Below are 24,857 nucleotides of genomic sequence, written 5' to 3'. Positions count from 1 at the left end.
CAGTTCTTTTCAAGAGATTACCAGATTTAAAATAATAATAAAATAATGTGTGAGTTTGCTTTTTTCCCCTAAACCTTCCAGTTAAATACTTATAAGTACCCTGTTTCGTTCTGGAGTTCTATTTCCCCTTAGAAAACAATGGACTTCTCTCAACAGTTTGAATCACCTCTTTTTTTGGCATCTCTCAAAGGTTTAACTTATTAGCTTCCTTTCCAACAACATGTTGACATTTGAATTGTGACATATTAGAACTTTTCGGTGGCTTCTCGGAAATAGTGAGGTTAAAGAGACAATACCCTGCAAGACAGTAAAACAGTGCAATTGTCTCTATTGGGGAATACTACTTAGACCCACATGTCAGGTCATTTTAAGAAAGTATTATGATATCATTATTTCTTTGTAGTCCACTATTAATCATGTCTCTTTTAATTTCATTTTAGATTTACTCGAGCCAATGTGAACAGTCCAAGAAACAAAAGAAAATGATGGATACACTGTAACTATATATTATAAAGACAATTCTCTTTGCCAAGACATAGATCACTACCGTAATTTCCCTTTAAGTGTCCAGATTGTCATGTGAAGAATATTGAGTGCATAAAAAATAAAAGACACGGAAGAGTGTTGATGTTGGCTTTATTTACTGGAGGTAAAAGGTGACATTCCAAGCCATGAAAGGCAAAGAAAAGCAGAGTGGATTTTAACTTCAGGGTGTTCTTTTCAATTTTAAGTGAGCTTTTATGGCGCTCATGAAACTGAGGTTTGAAAAGAACTGGCAAGCACCAGACATAATGAGGGCAGATTCTGGGCATGCCTCCTCATATGGCAACAAGAATGTCCCTCGAAGTTCCATTTGCCACACCCTTACAAACCTAGTCATTTTCTCAAGGTGTTTCTACCACTCGATCTTCATTATCTCTCATCCCTTAGGATTTTAGGGACACTTGAGCAAAGCTGTTTTCCTGTTCTAATTACAATGGCCCAAAAGTATAATTGGAATACGTGGATCTAGAGATGTCTACATATAAATTTAATTTACTTTCTAATAATATCCGTGGTATGCCAGCAGGCATTTGAGAAATGACAGGAGTAATTTAAACCAAAACAAAATGACAATTTGTTGCCTTGAAACAATATTGTGGGGAAATGATGGCATGTCATCTAAGAGGAATCAGGCTTTTCAGAAAATATACTTTTATGTTATAAAATAGATCTTTCAGCAAATAAAAATGCAACAACAAGGTGATTTATATGGATTTTCTCACATATTTGTATATAGTAAATATGCTTGACCAGGCTTATAAAAATATAGTTATAATGTCTTTAAAATCAGTGTATTCTCAATATCTCAACTATATTGCAGTCCAGTGAATTATATACCATCTGTGTTACATGCCAGAAGCAGAAACACTACTAATATAATGCTCTCATTTTTGTGTTGGAGAAAAACGGGAGTCAATCTGTTAAGTTCCATAAAATGGTTAATAATGGGTCTTCTCTCCTATTGGGGTTTTATGTAAAAAGTTCTCTGGATCAAAAATAAAAATATCCTGGATCTGAAAGTTTGTGATGATGAATATACCTCAAATATATAAAGAGAGGCTCAAGAATCTTCAAAACTTAGAAAAAGTTTGAATTAATATGAAAAGGTTGTTCATTTATTATTTTTGTTCTCTCTCTCAGAATGTTCTATTAGAAGAAAAAACTCAATTCTTCCCAATACAAGGTGAAAGATAAGAAGACTAGTGTCTTCAGTTGTAAAGAAATAGATTATATGGAAATTCCATTTTTTTAAAAAGTAATAAGAAATATTTTAAAACCGTGTTAGCTCTTCCAAAATTTTCTATTTGGTAGCTAATACCAAAATCCAGAAGCAAAACATGTTATGAACATAACCTAACTCCCATACACCTGGAACTTTTGCCAGTTGAAATGGTTTTTTCATTTTATTACATAAAAAATTAAATTTTCCCAGTATCTTGCTAGACTCTTGTATTTTTCAATAAAGTAATATTTATACCTTTGTAAGTAGGAATATTATATTTGGGTCCCTGGATACTTCAATTTTTAAGGATAAATTTTTGTAGTAAATGTTTTAGTAACAGATTTCTTAATGTTCTTTTTTTTTAAAAATTGTTGAAATAGTACACTAGTGAAATTTCTAAATGTTTCTATGAAATTCTAAATTATTCAAGTAGTTGAAAAGTAAAACTAGAAATACAAAATTGTTCAGTTTTACCACTGGTAAAACCCACAACTCAAGGCATAAATATAATATTATACATATGTAGAGAAATTAAATGCCATAAACAGAATTATTATAATTAATTTATTTTAATCAAACCCTGGAAGCAGTTCCAAATGCAAAGAGAATATCTATTCAGTTAATACTCACAAGGCTAAGTTAAGTATAAAAAGCAGTGGTGATATGAAATTGATTTAGCAAAATTTAGACTTCCAAATTGTACATTTTCATATGGTATTATTTATAAATATAAACGTGCTTAGATATATATATATATATATTATAATTTGACATAAATATGGCAAATTATATGTTTTGGATAAATTTTTAAATTTGCACATTAGTAATCTCATATTTTATATATATAATTATATATAATAAGAACAAATGCTTCATGGCACATGATTAATTCTTACCATATATCATACAAGTTATAGGTAATTATATATTATGTTTTACAAATTTTATATATACTTGGAATTAGAATTAATCATGTATCATTACTCATTTTATTTGGTTAAGTCCAAGAGGACAGCAGTAAAGCAAGTATAGAACTCATAAGCACGTTGATAGGAAAGTTAATATGCCATATTAACTTTCCGTATAACTCTGTTTTATACTCCCAAGGACTGTGTTCAACCAAATCCTCTATCATTAGTATTTACAAATGGTAATCTGGTGGGTCTTGTTTATTATACTAGAGAACAAAAATCTGGAATCTGTCAGATTCCTTATCTGTGGATTGATTTAAAGTATTATATTTGTATTGTTGAGACAGAAAAATTCTGCACACAAGGGGAAAATAGGAAAGAAGGAAAACACATTTACTTCTAAAAAGACGAACAAGGCCTTATTGTTATGAATCCCCGTTTATTTTTCCTGATCAAACACTGGAAGTTTTATTTATGCTCAATAGACTGCATTTGGCATGTCTAAAAATGACAGAAGTGTGAATTATGAATAACCTTCAACCTATGCAGGAAGTTGTAATAATTGAAATAATAGAGAAATGTACGCCCAGCAGTATCTGTACTGAGAGAAAACCTTTTCTGACTGTTGGTGTCTTTTCACTTTGAAGCTGATCGTTGATTTCTTCCTCTTCCAGCTCCCAGCATTTGGCCTAAATGCTTTATTTTCTATACTTCCTAGTCTTTCTATACTTTCCTAGTCTGAAGCCTAGGAAAAGCTGAATGGAACCTCAGCAATTGGAGGGTGGTAGGAAGGGAGGCAGGTAATAGTTTGCATGTTTGAACAAAGTCAACATTTGATATGGACATGTCTGTCAGTCTTGGTACTGCAAAGAGGTGGCTTCAAGTCTACAGATACAATATATGCAGTAGGAGACAGAGTCTAGACCCCTGATCTATCCAGAGTAATGTGGGAACCCCCAATTCAGGAGTGATGCAAAGTTTAATAGGATCCTCTGGAGAAAGGATCCTATTATACATTCTGAGCCTAATTAATGACAGGTAAAAAGAAGTGTCCTCAGCTGAGATTGATGACTGAACATAAATTTGTTCAACACCATGGAAGCTTTATCATGGCTAAGCATTGCCAAAGCAAATCACCCTTAGTTTCTCCAAAGAAAAAGTATCCTATGTTTGTCTCCAGGGTAACAGTCTAAAGACAAGGAAATATTAATTGAGAAAGATTAGGTATTGCCTTGCTATACCCACTTCCTATATGAAAAATATGACTCCACCAGACCAAGATATCTTTGAAGGGGAAATTTTTTCATCTCCACATCTTTATCTCTTTGTTAGTTACATAAAAGAAAACCAAGTATAACTCATTAAATGAAACAAAATAGAGAGAGAATTGATTGTTAGTTCTAGTTTTCATAAATAGGGCAATTGATAACAATACACATTATTATACATGAAGCTTAAAGTGTTCCCAGCCTGAAAGCCTTGCAAAATGTCTCCTTAAATAGCCACGAGGGTCTCTCTACAGAGTTCCCCAAAAATATCCATTAGCTACCTGCCTTTGAGGTGGTCATTTCATCTGACTGTATGAAAATTGATGATCATTTTGAATGGCTTCCAAACATTTGGGAAGAGTTCTATTATTACATTATAAAGAAGCTAAAATATCGTCTTTGGCATTTTACTTGGCTGTAGGCTTCTTTTGTATCCTTGACCAAAACATTGTCCTCCTTGATGGCTTGTAAAGCATTCTCATGACTTTTTTAAGAAATAGCTACAGAAATAGCTGCAATCTATTGTGGGTGTGATGCTTTCCAATCTTCCAGAATGAAAGGTGATATATACAGGCAAACACTAATTACTTAAAATGTGCACTTACTTCTTCAGGGCACCCCTCTTTCAACTTATGCCGTTTGTGAATCTTAATAAAAATCCTAATGTATGTCAGTTATGTGTCCTAGGCATTGCTACATGAAGGAAACTTCATTAGGGGCAGGGGATGAGGTGATGTTTGTTTTATGATGTAAAAATCAAATGGCAAACTATGTTTGAAAGAGTTTCATCTTCAGGTGAAGGAAGTAACTTATCAGCCAGACAACATCCCCCCAAAGTCAGCTTAGGCACTGTTCACAAAGCCAGTCTCGGGGTGTTGCCAGCTGGCATTCATCTTAAAACAGCAGAGCATAACTTTGGTATAAAAGTGGAACTAGACTTAAAAGCAAAGCAAAGAAAATGCCCAAAGCCAGTAACAACTTTAACATCAAAAGAAGTCGTACAAAATGTGGACAGATATCCTTGCAAAGGAAGAGCAAATTAACAAATTACCTGACAGTAGACACAAACGTTTTTAAATTATGGAAGGAGTTTAACAAATTACATTTTTGCAATATATATAGCTAATCTCCCCTGCTTTTTTGCACAAATTGTACTAATTGAATGATGTAGGAAAACTGTTTTTTTTCTTAGTAAAAGCCAAAGAAAATAATAATTGAGCCCATAATAAGCTCACGATATAATGCTATTCTAGTGTCACAGCAGTCTGATATAATCATTCACATGGACCCAAGGAGAGCAAACGCGGGGTGCCACATCAGCTATGATCGTCCTGGAAGCAGTTAAAACTTTATAAGGTAAAGCACAAACGAGAACAATGCCTGTTCCCACTGAAAACACTGTAGAGTCTTGTTGCTGTTCATTAACCACAAGGGAGCTGGCAGAATCCTTAAGTGAATTCTGACTTTGTATTCTCTGAGGGGCACTCATTCTTCTGTATCTCATTTCTTCAAAATATACATCAGGCATTAGATAATCTCTTATCGACACATTTCTTTTTATTCAGAGTGAACAGCAGACTTCTCTTATTCTACTTACTAAATACCAGCTGTCAAGGGCCTACTTAAAAATGAAAGGACTTATCACCTTGTGTAAATGACAAGATTAATAATGTCTTGGGTTTCTGAGAACTTTATTCTACTCATAGACCATGTTAGGGCAGGCCAGGAGTTCGAATGAAATTGTGTTCCTTCTTACAACACAGAATACACACACACTTACATATACAAAACATTACCCCAAAGTACTTGCCCAGATCGTTCTAATTATCAGTGGAAAGGCAGGTTTCATTTAAGCCTAAAAAGTCAACTTACATAAATTGTGTTACTTATAAGTGGAAAGGCAGGTCTCATTTAAGTCTAAAAAGCCAATTTACATAAATTGTATCTTAGTGACTCTCTGATTATTATCAATATGGTTTCACTATGAAGTATTACAGTAAAACTGTTCTGTCCAGATAACTACCCCATAAGTACCCAAACTTTGTGAATCTATTTAAACATGAGAACTGGTCTTGTTTGAGGTGGCTGGGGATCTATGGGTAGGTAGCCCTGCTTCTGATCCAGGTGAAGGGTATATGTGGGGTCAAAAGGAGACTTACCAAAAGATGGAGAGAGAGGCAAGAACAGGGTGAGGCCAAATCTAAAGCAATGAGTTACACCCACCAATCAAAATGGTTTGTAAAAGTAAGAGAGCTACATGACTTTAAAGGAAAGAATATCAAAATAACCAGTTTAAAAAAAAAAAAAAACAGTAAACCATTTAGACGATTGGTCTACTTGACATTAAACACATGAGTGCTTCTGTATGTAAATGAAACCTGTTTATAATGAGAAAAAAAAAAACCATTTTAATGTTTCCTCTGTATTTTGGTCCTCTTGAGGACCTACTCTGGAAAGAGATTTCCTCAATCAACTCTCTGCTTTTGCTCCTACCCTGCTCTGCCTTTCAGGGCCAGTTCTTGCTCCTGAAAGCAACCAAGAATAATTTCAGGTTGTTAGAATGTAAATATTTAAGCATTGTCTGTCTCAGTAAAAATTTCCAGCCAAGCACCATGCCACAGCCATAGAACTATGTAGCATTGTAGAGAAGCTTTAAGGGAAAAATAACTAGAATATCAATGATAAAGAGACTTGGGTGTATTTAATGGATCTACTATTTTATGACTTGAGTTTGACTATGGCTCAATTTACTAGTGTCTTTGGTGTCACTTCTTTCATAGAAATAAATTACTGTAGTTAATACATTTTTTCAGGGGTGAATAAAGATATCAGTCAGAAGCCACAGCTACTTAGAAATTATGGTTTGGCAGTATGGTGTCAATGTTTCCAAAATGTGTATCTCCAAAAACATCACAGCAATAATTTTGAAAACATGAAATGAAAGAGACATCTAAAATCACAAAACTTGAGTCTTTCTAGGCAGCACTGACAAGAAAGAAAGCTGCCACAAAGCATATTCTATCTGAAAAAAAAAAAATCAGAAATGAAATAACTGGCAGAAACCTACTAGAAAACTTAAACTCAGGAAAATCCCCTTAACTAAAACACTAGTAGAAAGGAATGGGAAAAGTGTTAATTGAGTGGCTTTTGCATTTATTTTTTTCTGATACAAAATAGATTACATCTTTTATCAACTTTACTTAAAAACCAAAATCTATGCTGTTTGTAGAACTTCTTCACCCACAAAGATATCAAATACAGGTTATCCAGCATATGACGTTTTGATTGTCCTACTACTATCAAACTGTATTATCATCTTAGAAAGCACATTTATTTACTTTAATATGGCTCCTCCATATCATTAAAAACTGATCCGAATTGATTAAACTTGATCTTTAACATTAGAACTTTTATAAATATGTATTTTTGAAAAAGTAAACTATAATTTATATACCCTTGTTTTGTTCTGGGTAAACTTTTTCTTTCTTTATTAGATGACCTAATTATCGTGACTAACTACTTGCAGTTGAAAGCTTCATCTGAAATTCCTTTTTTTTTTTAGATTCCAGGATTTATACCTGTCTTGTTCTTAAAATTTATTTGCTAAACTTTAGCTGTATCTAAGAATCGGAGCAACGAGAAACACTTTACAATTTCTTGTAGAGCGTTCCATTTGCTTTTGTGTTATACAGGTGAATTGATGTCATTAATGCTTAATAATTACTCCTATACCAGGGTCTTTATAGCTAAATATTAAATAAAACCTCCCTCAATGGGAGTGTTCATTATGTGATGAGTTGTGCTTATTCGCCATTTGGCAGCTCCCATTCTTCCTGGAAAAGTGAGCAGAAAAACAGACCTAGGGAATCCCTTTAGTCAGCTCTTCTATCATTGTACCTAGTCCTACATTCACATTTCAAAGTTGTCTAGAATTGCTAGTTTTAACTGGATTTTAGAATATGCATATGTGCTTATAGGTGAATATGCTTATAATACATGCACACACAATTTGGGTGTCTGTTCCCTTTTGTCATGTCAATTGGGCCAATAGTGATTATATACATACACGTTATCATACAAATCTGACATTTACCTCTGACTTTCCTCCCTGGTTGTTTATGGATGAATTTACTTTAATTTCACAGTTATATTATTTGATATGCATTCTGTTGGCATCTTAGATTTCTGTCAGCATAACATAAAAGTTAAAAATTAGTACTTAAGAAAAATATGTGTCTAATATTGTCCTTATCTGTTTGCCCAGATTATTTTCTCGGATTCTTTAGTCAAAATAAGTAAACATACTATTGATTAAGGTATTAAGCATATTTTCTTTTGAAAACAATGCATTTTACAATGTATTTTTCAAAAGTAACTGTGGTGAAATTTAAATGCCTACTCTAATAAGTGGCCTAATCATTGTTAGAAACAGGAAAACAGTTTCCCTTTTTTAATGCAATCAAGATTACCAATGATAAGAGCATATTTATTATAAAACACTAGACACATAAATATTAAATGGAAAAATGGCTACAAGTGGACTTGGATTGGCTACAAGTCCCATTCTTAAATCATCTTTTCACTGATTCTATAACAGTTTTATCTGCCTAAGGAAATAGCTCCCATTGTCAATAATTATGAATAGCAAACAATTATTATGACCTAAAACTATCATTTGAGGTCCTCCAGTTCCTTTTTTAAGAAGTATAACATTAATTCCTTCACAACACCTATGTATTTCCCACATCTGCAAATAGTAGGTGCTCAAAAAATATTTGTTGTTGACGGTGACAGTAGCTCATATGATAGACAGGGTATTTTCTGCTCACAATCAATAGCTAATTTAATAATGTTTTCCTTTGTCAATAATGCCTCGTTTTCTTGTGGCAAGGAGAAAAAGCAATTGATTGGTTTATTGTTTTTGATATATGTTGCAGATTTTTAAATGATTCCCATTTAAACCTAATTTTACAATTTACTGCCTCTTACACAGTTTAGTCAGTAAAAATTATCTGGTAGCTGGTAAGATGCCAAAGAAAAATCTCATAATGATGAATGAAATGGAGTCTTAGACCAACTGACACTAGCTTTATTTAACAGTTTTCAATTGGAAACATTTAATTTAAACTATTCTTTCTCTCGATGGTGATTTCATAGTAAATTTGCCAAGCAACCACTTCAATGTGGTCTTTGAAACATATTTGATTTAGGAAACCATTGGGTTAAAAGAAATAAATGATTATAACATAATTAAATTCTAACCCAACAATGTTTATAAAACAAAAATTAATGGGCTGAATTTCTTGTTATTTCAGGTATTGTCATATTATATTATAAGATTCATAACCTAATTTTATTAAGTCCAGAAGAATGTTTCATGATATTTTCATGATCTTTATTTCATAGTTACTGTTATTAAAGTCAACCTCACTGCACGGTCCTCCATAATGTCACAAAGCAATGTCCAGCAGGGTTATTTTTAAACTTTTTAACATATACCAAAAAAAGTATTTTAATTAATCTAAAAGTAAGTGTTTTCATTTATAATTAGGCAAATCAATATAAAATGCATAATGTCCACACCGATATCATGCATATACATTTCAAATGAAACCTATATAACATTTCAAGTATATCACTTCCAATTTCTGCATAAATTCACAAGATGTTCTTGATTAGCTCAATACCTTTCATGAAGGTACCTACTATGATAGCAAAGAAAAAATGAACAGTAGGCAGTAGTAATACTCGGTTTTTAAATCATTCAGTCATACTAAAAAAACTGGTGCATTTATGAAGGATACTAGTACAAAGTGAATAGACTACTCAAAGAATGTAAAGAAAGTAGCAATAAACATGACTTCATTCTGCATTTTACTTATATGTGTGCATTATCTTTCGCAATACCAACAAACAGGCCATAAGGGTCTACTGCAGCTCACTGTTATTTTTATTCTTAGGCTTCACTGATACTTAAGTGCTCTCAAGGAAAGACAAGAAAATCTTTACAACATACCTGATCATTTATCTGGCATGCAACAAGGTTGTGCTGATCATAACAGCCAGCGAATCTAATGTACTTGAGCCAGCTTCCTACATCTGGTTGACTGGCATCTATGCAGAACTTCACATTGCAAAACTCATCTAAGATCTGGAGGGAAGAAGATGAGAACAATCAATTGCCATATTGGCCCACCCATTAAAATAATCAGTTGTTTGAAAATATTTTATTGAAATGTATATTCCTTCTTCGAATCCTTAAAAAAAAGTCAGATTGCAGGCATATTAACAGAGAGGAAATGAGAAGTTACCTTGAAAATGACAACATACTGCTTTTTTAAAAAGGAATAAAGCACGGGCAATTTGTTACAAAAACTGATGAACTGGTTTCAAAGTGCTTTTTTCGTATGCATAAATTAGTGCTAATTTTATCCAATGTGATTTTCACAAACAAAAAATTGAACAGCATATATTCACATAGTATTTCTAAACATTATAGTCAATATTTCTTATGTGTATAGTCTCATGTAAGCATATATATATTTCACATTTATGCACTTTAAAAACTTTCATCTAAATTTTTTCTTCATAGTTAGCATTTCATCACCATGTAACAATTAAATCACTCTCTTAACTGACAGAGATAACAAGATTTGTCTTATTGGTGCTTTCAACCAAACTAAAGAAAAACAAATGAAAATAATCGATTAGGAAATACTCATGGAAAGTATGGCAAACTCAGGTTTTAGTTAACACATGTCAATGCGTGTTTCAATATTTTGGCTAGTAAGCAAAATAACAAAGCTGGCTCTTTGTGAACAAATAAAAATATATTAAAATACTGTAACATATTGCTATCATTAGGTATACTTGTATATTGTTATTTTTCATGAGATTTTACATTTGGCCCAAATAAATGTTAATCATTTAGTTAGGACACATTAAACAAAAATTAAAGTGGGAAACTTCAGTTTTTAAGGTCTTGTGTACTTAAACCAAGATATTCTGATTCACTAACAGAAATAACGTCTTAAACATCAATATTAAAAGCTGTAGAGTTGTTGACCTGATGGTGAATAACTACAAAGGCTGGTAATGTTATGTCAATCAGTTAATGCAAACGAGGAAGTTTCCTATCAAAGACTAAGCAATATACCTAGAACAAAAATTAATGAATTAAAAAACTCCTACAGATCTCTGCTGTGTGCATACCGACATAAAAGTTAAAATTAAACTCTTTAGTACTGAGACCAAAAGCAATTTTGCATAGAATTCAGGTAATCATCCAATTGCAGATTCAAGTCATTAACTCACCATAAACTTCAAGAAGAACCCAGTACTCTGAGGGCTTTAGTCAACAAGCACTATGAATAAGCCTTTGGCCGTGAGGAAATTGAAGGGCAATAAGTCGTCCCATAATTTAAAAAAGAAAAATCGAACATAAGATAGGGATAGTAATTGCTACACACACACACACACACACACACACACACACACACACACACATCAAACTCTTTTTCAAGGACACCTCTTCACACTAACAACGACAAAAATGTGCATTTAAATAACCTCTCTATTAAGAAAGATGAATTGTAAAAATTTGTTATTAATAAAATTACAAATTTTAAGAGGTTTCTTCAACTCTCAGTGCTGAGTAACTCAAATGGCAACTTGAGATTTCCCCCCATCCCAGATGTTGAGAAGGTACATAAATAACAACAGCAATGCACATTTTTAAATAGTAAAGAGTTGGGGTTTGTTGCTGGGTTTTGTTTGTTTGTTCATTCTGTTTGGGTTCTGGTCGATCTTTTGTTGTTTGTTTTCTTGACTGGAAAAAGAAAGAAAAAAAGGCAGTTCTCCTGATGCACCAAAGAAATATTTAATAAAGGAAATAGAATAAAGCCAGTGAAATACAACACTAACTCCATTTCATATTTCCAGAAAGATGTGGAAAACTTGTTAATTTCAAAGTTAAGAAGCATCTATCCCCTTAGCTTTCAAACATTCCCTTTTATAGGAGCAGGGAGTTAAGTATTACATATACTGCACATAAAAATTGTAGGTGTAATTTTATTCCGTGTTAACATTATTAGCATTGCCACTGTCAACAGCAAAATTAATTTTAAAAAAGGTTTATTTCCAAAGAATGTCTTCTTACATAACGTGTTACATGATTATTCAAAGATTTCACCATCACATTAACATTCTTCCTCTCAATATTCTTGCCCCAAGACAAAAGCTTAGGTTTCTCCAGAAACGTTTGCCCCCTGGGTGAATTATTCACTTTTGATTTGCTAGCAGAACTGCATTTGTCTCCCAAATGTCTTAATGGTGTTGGAAATCTCTAATAAAATAAAGTAACGACACATCTTCAGTCATTTCATATAACACACTCCTGTGTTTTTAAAAGCTGTCAAGCTCCAAAGATAGCTATAAAAAAAAAAAAAAAAAAAAAAAAAAAAAAAAAAAAAAAAAAACCTTCAGGTAGACTTTAGAGAAAGGCCCTTTCAAAAAACCAACAGCAAAAGGGGGAAAAAAAAAAAAATCCCCACAATCTAGCCAAAGGGTCCGAATGTGACTTTCTCGAGAAGCAGCACACGATGTTGGACAGCAAAGCTGTTACTTGGCAAGGTGGAACTCGGCCGAGAGCCGCTCCAAAGTCGCGTGGCCAGTGCCAGGAATTCAGATTTTGGCAACCGCACCTTCTGCGTCCCCGAAACCGACGGACAGAGACACACGGAGGGAGGGGAAAGAGGAGAAGAGCGCAAGGAAAAGAGGCCGACGAGCCGGCAGAGAAACCCACCGAAGGCCGGACGACCCACCCCGGAGACGTGTCCAGACCGCACCGTTTCGCAGGAGGAACAAGGAAATCCCCCGGCTTAGCAACGTAGATAAGCAGCAGGGCTCCGCGAGACTGAGGGCGAGGAGGAAAGGCGGCGGGGGGCGGGGGGCGCCCCGAGAAACGGTGCCCCGGCAGGAAACTGTCCAAAGTGACAAACTTTCACATCGCCCAGACTTTTCTTTTTTTCTTTTAAAGTGAGGAGTTCTCTTACCTTTAGATTTCTATGGCCTCAACTCAGCAATAATAGGCAATCACAGAAGAATCAAAATAAACAAAATAAAGTAATCAGCAGCCCCCAGCGCTCCTGCACGAAAATCCTTTCAAACGATCCCGAGCAACATTTCGAGATGTTTAAAAATAACAATCATAATTTTTAAAAAGCCTGGCTTCTCGGTTTCCACATGGGTCTGACAACTTTGTCCGTCTCTAGGATCTGCTCTCCAGGACCGCGCGTTTCGGATTTATTGTCCGCCAACAGTGTATTTTTGATACAAGAAATGAAGTCTTCTGTCGTCTGGGTGACCCGGGTTTGGTGTGTTTTGGTTTTTCCCCCTTCCTAAATGAGCTCGGAGCTATTTCTTCTGCTTCACATCACCTCCCTCTTTTCTCACTTTCTCTTGCTCTTATCAGCCCGATGTGTAATGAAAGTTATCTGAGACCCACTAAAACTTCTTCTACTTTTCCTTCCCAGTTCCTCGGGGGGGAAACAAGCAGGAGGAGGAGGGTTTGAAAAGGTGGGGGGCCCGGGGAGGTGAGGGGAGCTCTAGCCCTTTTCAGATCCTCCGCAGCGCCTTCGCGGTCCGGGACCCTCACGGGATCGTCCCCTTTCGCAACTCCAAGCTCAGCCGCCGGGTTTCTATTTCATGAACTGTCTCTTTAAAGAGGATCTGCTCGGCCATCCAGAAAGAACCCGGGGCGAGGGAGAAAGGGAGCTATCTCCCGCCGCCCAGAATGATCGGAAGCCAGACTCCTCTCTCAGTAAATTTTTAAAGTGACAGCAGCCTCCTCTGGCGGGAGAGGTCACAAAAAGGTCGCCAAGACCCAAGTCCTATAGGGACAGACTGATTATGGATGCACCATCCCCCTTAAACATGTAGATTTCTCCGGGTAAACAACCAATGGGGAGATCTCGCCAGGCAGGATTTCTTTCTCCAGGGAAATAGCCTCTGTTTCGTTGTCCTGAAAGCACAAGTGTGTGTGGAGTGTGTATGCGTGCGCGCGCGTGCGAGTGTGTGTGTGTGTGTGTGTGTGTGTGTGTGTGTGTGTGTGTGTGTGTGAGAGAGAGAGAGAGAGAGAGAGAGAGAGAGAGAGAGAGAGATGGGGGATGGGAGGAATGGGGAAGGGTGGAGAAGTGCTTTCAGGGGTGTGAGGGTGTGTGCACCGAGGCAGGAGGGGGCGGGGGGGGTAGTGGGGGAGAGGTAGCGCTGGAGGGGGCGAGGTAGCGCTGGAGGGGGCGAGGTAGCGCTGGAGGGGGCGAGGTTAAAGCTTAGGGTATAGGGGCGCTGGTTCAGACTAAATATAAATAGTTTAGAAATTTTCAGAAAACACCAACATCAAGTGTGAAAAGTTGACATGTACATTTCCAGTTTTCTACTAAGCATTAATTTTTTTTAATTGAAACTCGTACTCTAATTCATTCCCTTCATTCTTGTAGCAAGGTCAGGAGAGCTTGCAAAATTTTCAAATCATATTTTTCTTAAAAGATATTTTAGAATCTGAAAAATTATTGTCATATAACCCGCCCAAACAGCATATTAAGAGTTTAGAGAGACTGATGACTGTCTGGTGAGTTTTTGCTATTTTCTTTGATACATTAATTGTTTTGATACAATTTTCTTTGATACATTAATTAAAACACCATGAAGGCCCAAAGGTGGAACAAGCAATTTGACAACTCAGATTGTTTTTGAACTTTTAACATTACAAATGCTGCTTTTAGTGATCGGCACTATACTATGTTTGATAACTTTCTAATACACCTTGGGTGCATTTAAACCAACACATTGCAGAAAACACATTGGAAGAAAGAATATAGGGATCCATAGCAAAATAAAAGGGTCTACAGATTTCCTTGTGGTCAACCTTGTAAGATTTAGTAAATCCCACTGGCTAAATGGAAGTAAATGCGTTTTTATCACAAAACTCCATTCATAAAAACAAATGGACAAAATCCAACTCAGCTCAACAATGGAAAGTTAAGCAAAGTAAGCGAGTCTAGGGACACTTGCGGAGGAGAGGTGGAGCACGAGGGGCTGGAAAGTGTTCTGACGGTTAAACTTCAGCTGCAAACGGGATAACGCAAGTGCCACCCACTTTTTGTTTTCTCCAAGCGCAAATAAACGTGTAAAGCCAGTAGAACTATATTTCCCCAAAACGCTGATTTAAAAACAAAAATAGTAGCAAAAGGGAGGGATTGGGGGAGAGAAAATGACAAGAGGTGGTGACTAATTCGTTTCGGTGGCCTGTTATCTGTGACATTGAACTGTTATTTCAGATAATGGCCATTGTTTGAGAGAAAATCGCACAGCAGTGGTAGGTAGGACAGGAAAAATCCTTTGTAAATAACCTAAAACCCGGTCAGATATTCCCATAGAGTTGGGCGCTTGAGAACCTTTAAGAGCTCCGGGTTTGTGGCCATTGATTTCCTGCCCTTCCTCAACTTGCCCATTGTCGGAGCTTTTTTTTTTTTTTTTAATTTAGCCATAAATTGGACCGGCTCGAGCTATGAGCTGTTCTATTTTCTTCCTGTCAGGATGAGGGATTTGTTTTATGATGCATTGTGTATTAAATACAAGTAATCTTGGGAACCGATTGCTTTAGACAGTGCGGCCTGATCAGGGGGTCTGGGAGCTCAGGGCCCCAACCCCCGCCCCAGTCCTGCAGCCTCCACCCCGTTGCCCTTTACAAAACTGCTTTCAAAACGAGGAAACGTCGGTAGGTAAACAAAAGGTCGTGTGGAATCACTGGCAGGTCCTGGCTAAATTAGGATTTCGTGGAAAGGGCCTCCGAGTTTTTTTTTTCCCCCCCCATATTGGTTTCGGGTGGGGGAGGCGGAGCGACTTTCAAGGTCTGGATACTTGCAGGTATATCAGGAGGCCGGTAGATGGCATTGCGCTCCGAAATAAAGCGCAGCGCGGGCGGCTCCAGCCACCCAGGTGAACCCGCCTCTGCCCGCCAGGCGCCGGCACCCAGCTCTGCCCTCCGCCTCGCCCGCCGTTGCGCGTCCTCCCGAGCCTCACAACCGGAGGAGGGCACACTGCAGTCCAGGCCTGCAGCCTCCAGCCTGAGCGAAGACTATTCCTACGTCTCAACTTCTCCTCCCCAAATATAACCAAGAGTGAACGCTTACCCTCCGAGACCTTGGAAGATGTACCTAGAAGAATGGCGAATTCATTGCATCATCATTATTATTATATTAATATCATCATTATCGTCATGATCAGTCTTGTTCTCCACTGAATAAATTGTGAAAAAGACTGAAGGAAATCAGAAGGACCTGAGCAAAGGAGGCTAACAAAACGCTAAATCTTGATCTCTGTGTGTGTGTGTGTGTGTGTGTGTGTGTGTGTGCGTGTGTGTGTGTGATGTGTGTGTGTGTGGTGTGTATGTGTGTGTCTGCTTGTCTGTCTCTTCCATCTCCCCCCCCACCCCATAACCCTCCCTTTCTCCTTTGAGTATATAACAATAGCTTCTTGTAAAGGCAGAGTCATCCCACTTACTCTTGACACAACTTGAAGTTTAAAGATAGACTTCTGAAATCCTACAGTAGTTAGACTGGCCTTGTTTCTCATGAAAGGGGCCTCTTGTGGCCCGGCGTGATGGCTCACGCCTGTAATCCCAACATTTTGGGAGGCCGAGGTGGGCGGATCACAAGGTCAGGAAATTGAGACTACCCTGGCCAACACTGTGAATCCCCATCTCTAATAAAAACAATTAAATAAATAAATAAATATAAAAAATTAGCTGGGCATGGTGGTGCATGCCTGTAGTCCCAGCTACTCGGGAGGCTGAGACAGGAGAATCACTTGAACCTGAGGAGCCGAGGTTGCAGTGAGCTAAGATCATGCCACTGCACTCCAGCCTGGCGACAAAGCTAGACTCCGTCTCAAAAAAAATAACAGAAAAAAAAAGGGGGGAGTCTTGCTATTTAAATAAGAATTCTTTAGAAGACCTGATCCATCTTCCCCAGTAAGTGAATGAAACAGGAGAGAGGGTTAGAGGAAAAGGTTTTTGCAACGGGCTTGCTTCTCCCCTGTTAGCTTGCTTTCCATCAAAAGGTTTCTAAAACAATAAATAAATACAAGGAGCCAAATACCACCACCAATTCCCTTTATTCCTTGGGATTTCTGGTGAAATCTGTTTACAGTAGTTCCCAGTTACAAATTAATCTGCAAAAGCCGCTGTCTGCTCAGCAGTAATCAGTAACATGCGTGTTCTGCAGTGTTCAGCACTGCCCTTGAAATGGGCTATTAAAAATAATGGTTTTACTATAATCTCAAACCAGCTTTAATTTGCAAACATGTATCAGGACAGATGATCTAAATATTAAGGGGATAGAATAGGAGAACAAACTATAACAAATGTATAGCTTCAGGGAAAGCAGAAAATGGAATGATTCATCAGTGATGTTTAAAAAGAGAACCAGATTTTAAAAACATTTTTCCAGAAGGAATAATTATTTTTTCTTTCTTGTTCTGTTAATTGTTGTTTACCAGGAAAAGGGCATTGGAAAATATGAGGGTTGAGTGTGAGCTGATAGATTTTCTGGGAGTTGTAAAGATCCCCCTTTGGCTGATGGCAGGGCTGGGGTGGGAGAGGTTAATGTGTTTTCTTCCTGGTTTGAAAAGGGCATAAACCCTCCTCAGGCCCCTTCCTTCCTTCCCCAGCTGTGTGGATTGCAGAATCTTTAAAAAAGCCCAAAGATTTCCAATAAGGCCACTGGCTCTGCCTTCATTGTGTAACTGTTTATTTAAAATAAGTCAATATATTAGTTAAAGCAGTAAGAAGTTAGTGCTCCAGTATTCAAGTGATTCCCACAAGACTGTAAACTGATGCCTCTTTTAAGCCTTAAACTTCATGGTCGTCCCAGAAGTAAAAGTTCTGCTAATGGAGACCCTATGGGCATGGTACATTCCAGCACATCATTAAAGGAAAGAAAAGCAGTCCAGCCAAAGCCAGATGAAATGACTGCACTGTCCACTTTTAATAGGCTTCCTGTGGACAAACAGCACTGTAACACTCTGCAGAGGACAATATTTAAAAACAAGACAACTTGCTGGCAGTTTTCAATACCGTAAAGTTAATAAAGTATGTTCCCATTCACCCTGACATTATGTTTTTAGTTTATAGAGGAAGGCACTTTATAACCTCAGTTTAAGTTCCCTTAATTCTGCAGCTTTGGGTTTCTTGGGGTGGCTAAATATACACTGAACTCAAAGCCTGACATTTGTGTTTTAACACTATTTTTTTTTTGTAGCTTTTCAAGAACGTACAAGTGCATTTTTACATTTCTCAAGTGGAGTTTTATTCATGGAGATTCTATTAAATCCTGTTTCATACAGTTCATGTCAAGAAGCATGAAATAATCTGAGAAATTGACATTTGGCTGAACAATAAGTGCCTGCTAATTAAATTAGCTTCGTGTATAGATATTGATGTGTGTTTAAAAAGAAAATCAATGCTTCCTCTTCCATGTCAGAATTGGATTTTGTAAAATCTTACCTAACCTAAAGGACACAAAGATAAGAAATAATGTAAGTGTGTTCTTTAGGACTCAAGAGACTCCCACTGATTCATATATAAACATTTCTCCCAATTTGTCTTTCCTCCTGCTCCTCTAAAGTCTCTACCACCCACAATTTCTTCTCCTAAATCTTTTTATTTAATAGAGTAAACTTTGTAATGAATTATGACCTTTAGGCAAGATAAACTAGATCAGAGAGCCATGAAATCTAAGGTAATACTCTGTTTAATTTTAATAATTTTTATTTTTTAATTTGATAAGTATTTTGCAAGCTTGGTTCTGTAAGCATGAAGGTGAATTCTGTGATGTTTTGATCAGGCAGATCCAGCAAAACAGTCCAGCACAATACGGATTTTCCCACAAAAACCTGTGACTGTCCATAGCCGCCAGCACATACACCACTGCTTTGGAGAGAGATTACTGGTAGCTCTTGGTGGTGGACTCTGCCTTTTTTCTTTCTTTCTTTTTTTTTTTTTAAATCTATTGGGGTGTGCTGTTAGAAAAGAGGAAATTAAAGGTAAAAAAAATGTAAATAAAAAATTTCCCTTGGTCTGGAAATGGGCCCAACTGAAAGCATGTTAATCTCCACCTCAGTAATTTGGTTCTCCAGGAGAAGACAGAAGCCCTGCTGCTGTGCCCTGCACTTCATAAATCACATCTTTATGTGGACAAGGTCAGGGCACCTAACAGCTCAGACATGGGCCTTTGCAGTGGCTCAAGGATTCAGGCATGTTTACTCTCCCATTCTGCTCTCCGAGGAGTAGTCCAGCACGCTTCTAATTACTTTTGATTATTTTCATTTGCTGGGGTCAGTCTGGCTTGCCAGGACTGCTGGAGGGTTGATTTCCTACAAATCTTGATGTCTTTGTAGGACGGCACTGTGTGCGTTCAGAATTAGCACCCCGTTATTGTCCCTCCAGCATGGGATCCTTCATAAATAGACATGGTGATAACAAAAGTTTCCCCAGTGAACCATTGCCTACTTCCTTTCTTATTAATTAACTATACAAGCATAATCTTTTTCAAAATTGCCAAAGATTTTAACAGTTTAATATTTTATAGTATATTTGGCCAGAATGAAAGTGGATTTCTTTTTTGCTTCGATTTTAAAATATATTTAGTAATGACTAGCAGCTCTTTGGAAACTAAGATGAAATACTTCGCTGAAACAACAGCTCTGGTGAATAAATTATTACACTCAAAGATTTACTTTTCTAAACTCCAATTAAGGTTACCATATTTAAAATATTTCTTGTTGGACACTTGATATGTTTCAGTCCTAAGCTATTATGCTGAGTGGTTAATGCACAAAAAATATATACCAAGTTTAAATTAAAATGTTATGATAAAATAAAAATGTTAATAAAATACAGTAAAATATCGGTAGCAAAATAGAGACAATAGAGAAATATACCCCAAAAGCAGAGATGTTTAACTCTTTGATGTGTATTTATTACAAGATATATTCAAGAAAAAAATGATGAGAAAATAAATACAAAAACTGAGACATTCACAAAAAATGCGTACATACCAATCTGGTTGTTCAGATAATCCGCATTACTATTATCTTTTTATTTTATAAAAGATAACTTTGCTTATGATTATCATTAGTCTCAAAAGGAGAAATCCCTCAATCTTCCTAGCTTTAGACTAAAGAAATGAGGTAGTAAATGCTTTTGGAAGAAACCTCAACTCTATAAGGAATACATTTTTCATTATTTTGTTAATTTTAATTAATTCAATCTTTCGATGTAGCATTTAGCACATTATGCAATAACTCCAGGGTCAGCTTCTCCCCTCGAGCTTTAGAAACACCATTTAAGAGTGCTTTTAGACTCATAATCTTGTGGGGAAAGTGTGTTGGAAGCTTGATTTTCCTCTTGTCTCCACGCCTAGCTGTGTACCTTTGGGTAAGTCACTTAACCTTTGAGTCGGTTTCCATGAAAGTTTCATAATAGCCTCTTATGAGTACTGGCAAAATAAATTGGGTAACGTGAGTGTGAACTGCTCTGAGTTCATGGGAACAGGTCAAAATACTATAAGTTTCACAGTATTTGTGTTTGTGTAATGAGTTAGAGTAAACTTACATACATGAACAATGAGGAAGATCGTCTGGCCTACACTCTGAGGAATGGCAAAGTGTAAGTATTTTTGAATCTTCTTTCTTTCATTCCAGTGTCAGTTGCCCTAATCCTTACCCTGACCTTGGAAGGGAAGAATTTTATGAAAAATGTTTTTTTCTCTCAAGCTGTGCTACCCATGAAGTTGTTCATCTCTGTCCGGCTTGCAGCTGAGGTTGTTCTGTTCTACCCACTGTGACCTCTGCCAATCAGTAAGAGAGAGTATTCTGAGGCAAAGGTGGAATACCATTGAGTTCCAGAGCTCAAAAAGCTAGGGTAGAAACACACACACACACACACACACACACACACACACACACACACACACACACGCAACCCGGCCTAGTTTTAGGTTTGTTACCAAGGCCAGGAACTTTCTGGTACAATGTCTCTTTGTAGGTAAACTTTAAGTACCAAGAGGGCAAGAATTGGGTGTATTTTATTTGCTCCTATTGCCTAGAGTCTACCATAATGCCTGACATCAACTAGTATTTAGGAGATGTTTGTTGAAAAAAAAAGATGGATCAGGTCCTTCCTTGACTTCTCTTCTCATATAGTTTGAATGCCAAACTTGGATGCCTGTTACCTCTAGTCTGAATTATTGCAGTGATCTCTTACCAGAACCTCTGACCACCACTCACCCTCCCACCAGTTTCAAGTCCTCGATGTTAATCCTCTCAACCATCTGCTGTTACTTATTCCCCTGCTCACAATTCTTCAGTGAGTTCTGATTGCCTAACGATTCAGTATAAATTCATTCGTTTTTTTTTTTCCGAGAATTCAGTGAGACAATGTATGTAAATCACTTAGAATCATGCATAAGATATAGTCAGTAGAAAATAGCTATTATTATTGGTATTGCTATTATAATTTTAATTGCTTTCATTATTATTGCTCAGCCTAGAATTTATTTTGTCTTGGTTATCTTAGATAAAATCTTATTTATCCTTCAAAACCACCCATTTTTTATGCCTGCTAATTTTTACCACCAGGCTTGACCTTTTCATCCTTTACCCCAAATCATCTATGCTTCTCTCCTGGTTTATAGCCAGTTCTTCCTTACTTACAGACATGTCCTTGATGTTGTTGTCCTCCTCAGGACCATTATAAGACTTTTAAGGATGGAATAAAGTATTGTTCTACTGACATCTTCAGTAGCATCTTTTCATTGTAAACTAAACTGTCTTTGAGGCTCCTTGTAAGAATAAATTAATTATGGCTAAATGTATGGGGAATTGTTGTATTTACATCCAAGCAAACTTGGTTAACGCCATTCCCCTTAGGAATCAGTTGTTGCAGTGATGATTCTCTTTCAGGGATTTAGAGAGGAATCCCTACCACTGCTGCTTCTCCAGAATAGCACGATATTGCTTACTCTCCTCACCCCATCTTTCCATGTCTTTACCATCTCTCTCCTTTTTTCTGGGCACAAATTCGGGACAATACCTTGGACTCCTCTCATTCCCTTGTACCCAGTAAATAGTCATTGGTTCCGTCGGTCTGTTAAATTATTTTTAACAGAATAAGTGCCTTCTTCCCACTGGCACTGGTCTAGTGAAGGCCATTGTCCCTTTAGGCCTGAGTTTTTATGGTATTTTTACACCAAACATTAGTCTTCCTAAAATAACAAAGTTACAACAATGTTTTGCTTTACCTAGAAACAAAAGGTAAAAAGCAAAAACCAAAAGAAAAAGCGCACTGAACAAAAACTCCATTTGATCCCAATTTGCTAGAAAATAAAGCCCCTAATCCCAAATCCAATCTCCTCCTCTACAGTTTGATGTCAAGTTTGTCTTCTTTCTAGGGCCATTTCCTGCTTGTTTCCCTTACAAATCTTAGCACTGGTTAACAACTGGAAATATGAGTAGAAGCTGATTTGGCCTTTCAACTGTGCTCATATGGGTCCTTCACTTCTCTTACTTCTAATACTCACAGCATTGAGGAGATAAAACAATAGATCAAGTAGGTAAAGTGATATTTCTGTTCATTAAGCTCCTACAAAGCCTTCCAGCTCTCTTCCTTGAAATTTTTACAGTATGTAATATTAAAACCATTCACTAACTAGTCATCATACTTAAAATCATTTGGGATATTTCTGTGATCAGCCAATCTACCTGTAGACTGTTTGATGGCAAGAAACATCCTTCACACCAGCATTTTCTAATTGGCGAGTTATTGGAAGATATTCCCTGGAAATTGGCTCTGAGGTCAACGTAGAGCTAAATTTCCTCAATGGGTAAAGATAGCTCCCTCTTGGAGCCTCACAATGAGCACCAATGTGCTAAATACTCTAAGTCTAAAACTCTAAAAGTCTAGGAAGTCCTTTAGTAAAGAGACATATTTGACTTATTCAACCAGGCATCATCATAGGTAATTAAACTTATATGAAAGCCCCTCTAGCCTTCCACTGGAACACCTAAGTAAGGAAAACAATTTTGTAAATAAAGCTTTATAATACTTTGTTTCAGAAAAGCATAAATATCAGCCATACATATATTTTTTATTAACTGTTTTCAACTCAATAAAAAAATGTTGCAACAAATTAGTCATAAATAAATAAAGAAAAAATGAAGCTTCTACTTTTCATTCAACTTGAAAGCATTTGGAAAGTCTCTAAAGCACAAAAAGGAAGCAGGTTATCGGTAAACTCTAGCCAATCCATTTTTTGCCTGTAAACTATTACAATTGTATTTGAGTACATGGCCTGGGAACCTTCCAAAGGAATGTGTGCAATCTCATTTTAAGATCAATCCACTTTTTCCCATCTTCCTCCATTAAACGTCTTTCCAAAGCAGAGATTTTTACCTGCTTGGTATATTTACATATTTGGCATATTGCATAGGCATATTTACATACAGTGTTTCATATTATTTAGACTTTTCTTAATAAGATTTGGCATTACCTTGATATGCATTTCCTTAGGAAAAAGAAAAGCAGCAGCACAATCTCCATCTATAGATGCCTGAATTAGACCTTTAAGAATTTGCCTTTTCTCCAGTTTTTGATATTAGATTCATCTGTTATGCCTGCCCATGTCTGTCTAACCACTAAACTAAGTGGACATTAAATCAGATGGCATACAAAATTACAGGAATTTGATCTTTAGATAAACCTCAAACCTTGATGAACTAATGTTGTTCCAGATGAAGTAACTCATCATCCTGAGAAACAGAACATTTCATAGGAGCAACCACACAGTCTTGTCTGCAAAGAACACTAATGGCTGTGACTAATTTGTGTTCTATTGAAAGTGCTTGCTTCTACTGAAAATACACCTAAAGAGGTGTACACTAAAGGAAGGACGAAGGGTTAATGAGGCAATTCAGCCCCAGAATAATTGCTCCACTCCAAAGCTCTGATGGCGGATGCTGCATATTACTTAGACTTGGTTATGATGTCTATTACAGAGTTAAGAAACAATGAATGTGTTAACTTCTTATCAATGATTTCATGAAGGATTTATCATTTGTCTATGTTGGAAACCTTAAAATTTCATTTTACTATTTCAATAACTATAGCCAAACGCTTAAAAAATAAAGCAACAACTCTATAGAGCCAGAAAAGTATGTTTAGTTTATAATCCATTTAACAGGTATCACATCTTATGAAAAATATCTAGTGGTAAAATGTCAAAATATTCCAATAGCAATTAAAGTACCAATACGATCTCTGTATCATTGTGAAAATATGGACATTGATTTCAGCTGTAGCTTTGAAAATATCTTTCTGTTAATTTTGTTGCGTACATTCTTCAACTTCAAATAAAATCTTAATATAGCCTGTCTATAAACTCCAGAATTAAGTACTGGTCAACTTCCAAGAAGCAGATTCTCAAAGGTATTTGTGTTTTGTATGTAGTTCTTGGCTGGAAAACAAATCCAAGTTTGCTAACACAGTGCCCTACAACTAGAAGCGGGGAATGCCAGAAGGGACATGAATGGAAATACTTAAAGAGGAAAGAAAAATATGCACCCTGATTCACACATAATTTCTCTCCACATATAATCTGGACTGCCAATTTATACATAAACCATGGAGCCTGATCATGATGTGGAGAACATTGAAATTATGAGCCTAGGAAGATGATTGAAATGACTGCAGTTTTAACATTTTTAACTACTACTTTTGTCTAATATTACATTGTGGCTTATACAATTTTATATTCCTCCTCCCCACCTCCATTCTACAAGAGCTGGTGAAGTTCAAAA

General features: G+C 36.5%; 1 protein-coding gene across 13 annotated transcripts in view; it reads right to left on the bottom strand.

The window, feature by feature from the left end:
* The window catches only part of MECOM (MDS1 and EVI1 complex locus), a 575,095-nt gene that overhangs the window by 51,233 nt on the left and 499,005 nt on the right, over positions 1-24,857 (bottom strand). For 5 of the 13 annotated variants that reach the window (XM_017501989.2, XM_017501991.2, XM_017501990.2 and 2 more), the window contains exon 3: positions 9,961-10,095. In XM_017501989.2, coding sequence (XP_017357478.1) covers positions 9,961-10,095 — 135 coding nt within the window. Of the gene's footprint in view, positions 1-9,960; positions 10,096-12,747; positions 12,941-12,997; positions 14,002-24,857 lie in introns of those variants that run through there. The other 8 variants (XM_017501994.2, XM_017501997.2, XM_037729034.1 and 5 more) reach the window with 4 other exon arrangements.

This window comes from Cebus imitator, unplaced genomic scaffold (assembly GCF_001604975.1).
Source record: "Cebus imitator isolate Cc_AM_T3 unplaced genomic scaffold, Cebus_imitator-1.0 Scaffold287, whole genome shotgun sequence".
Classification (NCBI taxonomy): domain Eukaryota; kingdom Metazoa; phylum Chordata; class Mammalia; order Primates; family Cebidae; genus Cebus; species Cebus imitator.
The sequence above is the reverse complement of the archived record's forward strand: the minus strand, read 5'-3'. Positions and strand labels throughout refer to the sequence as shown.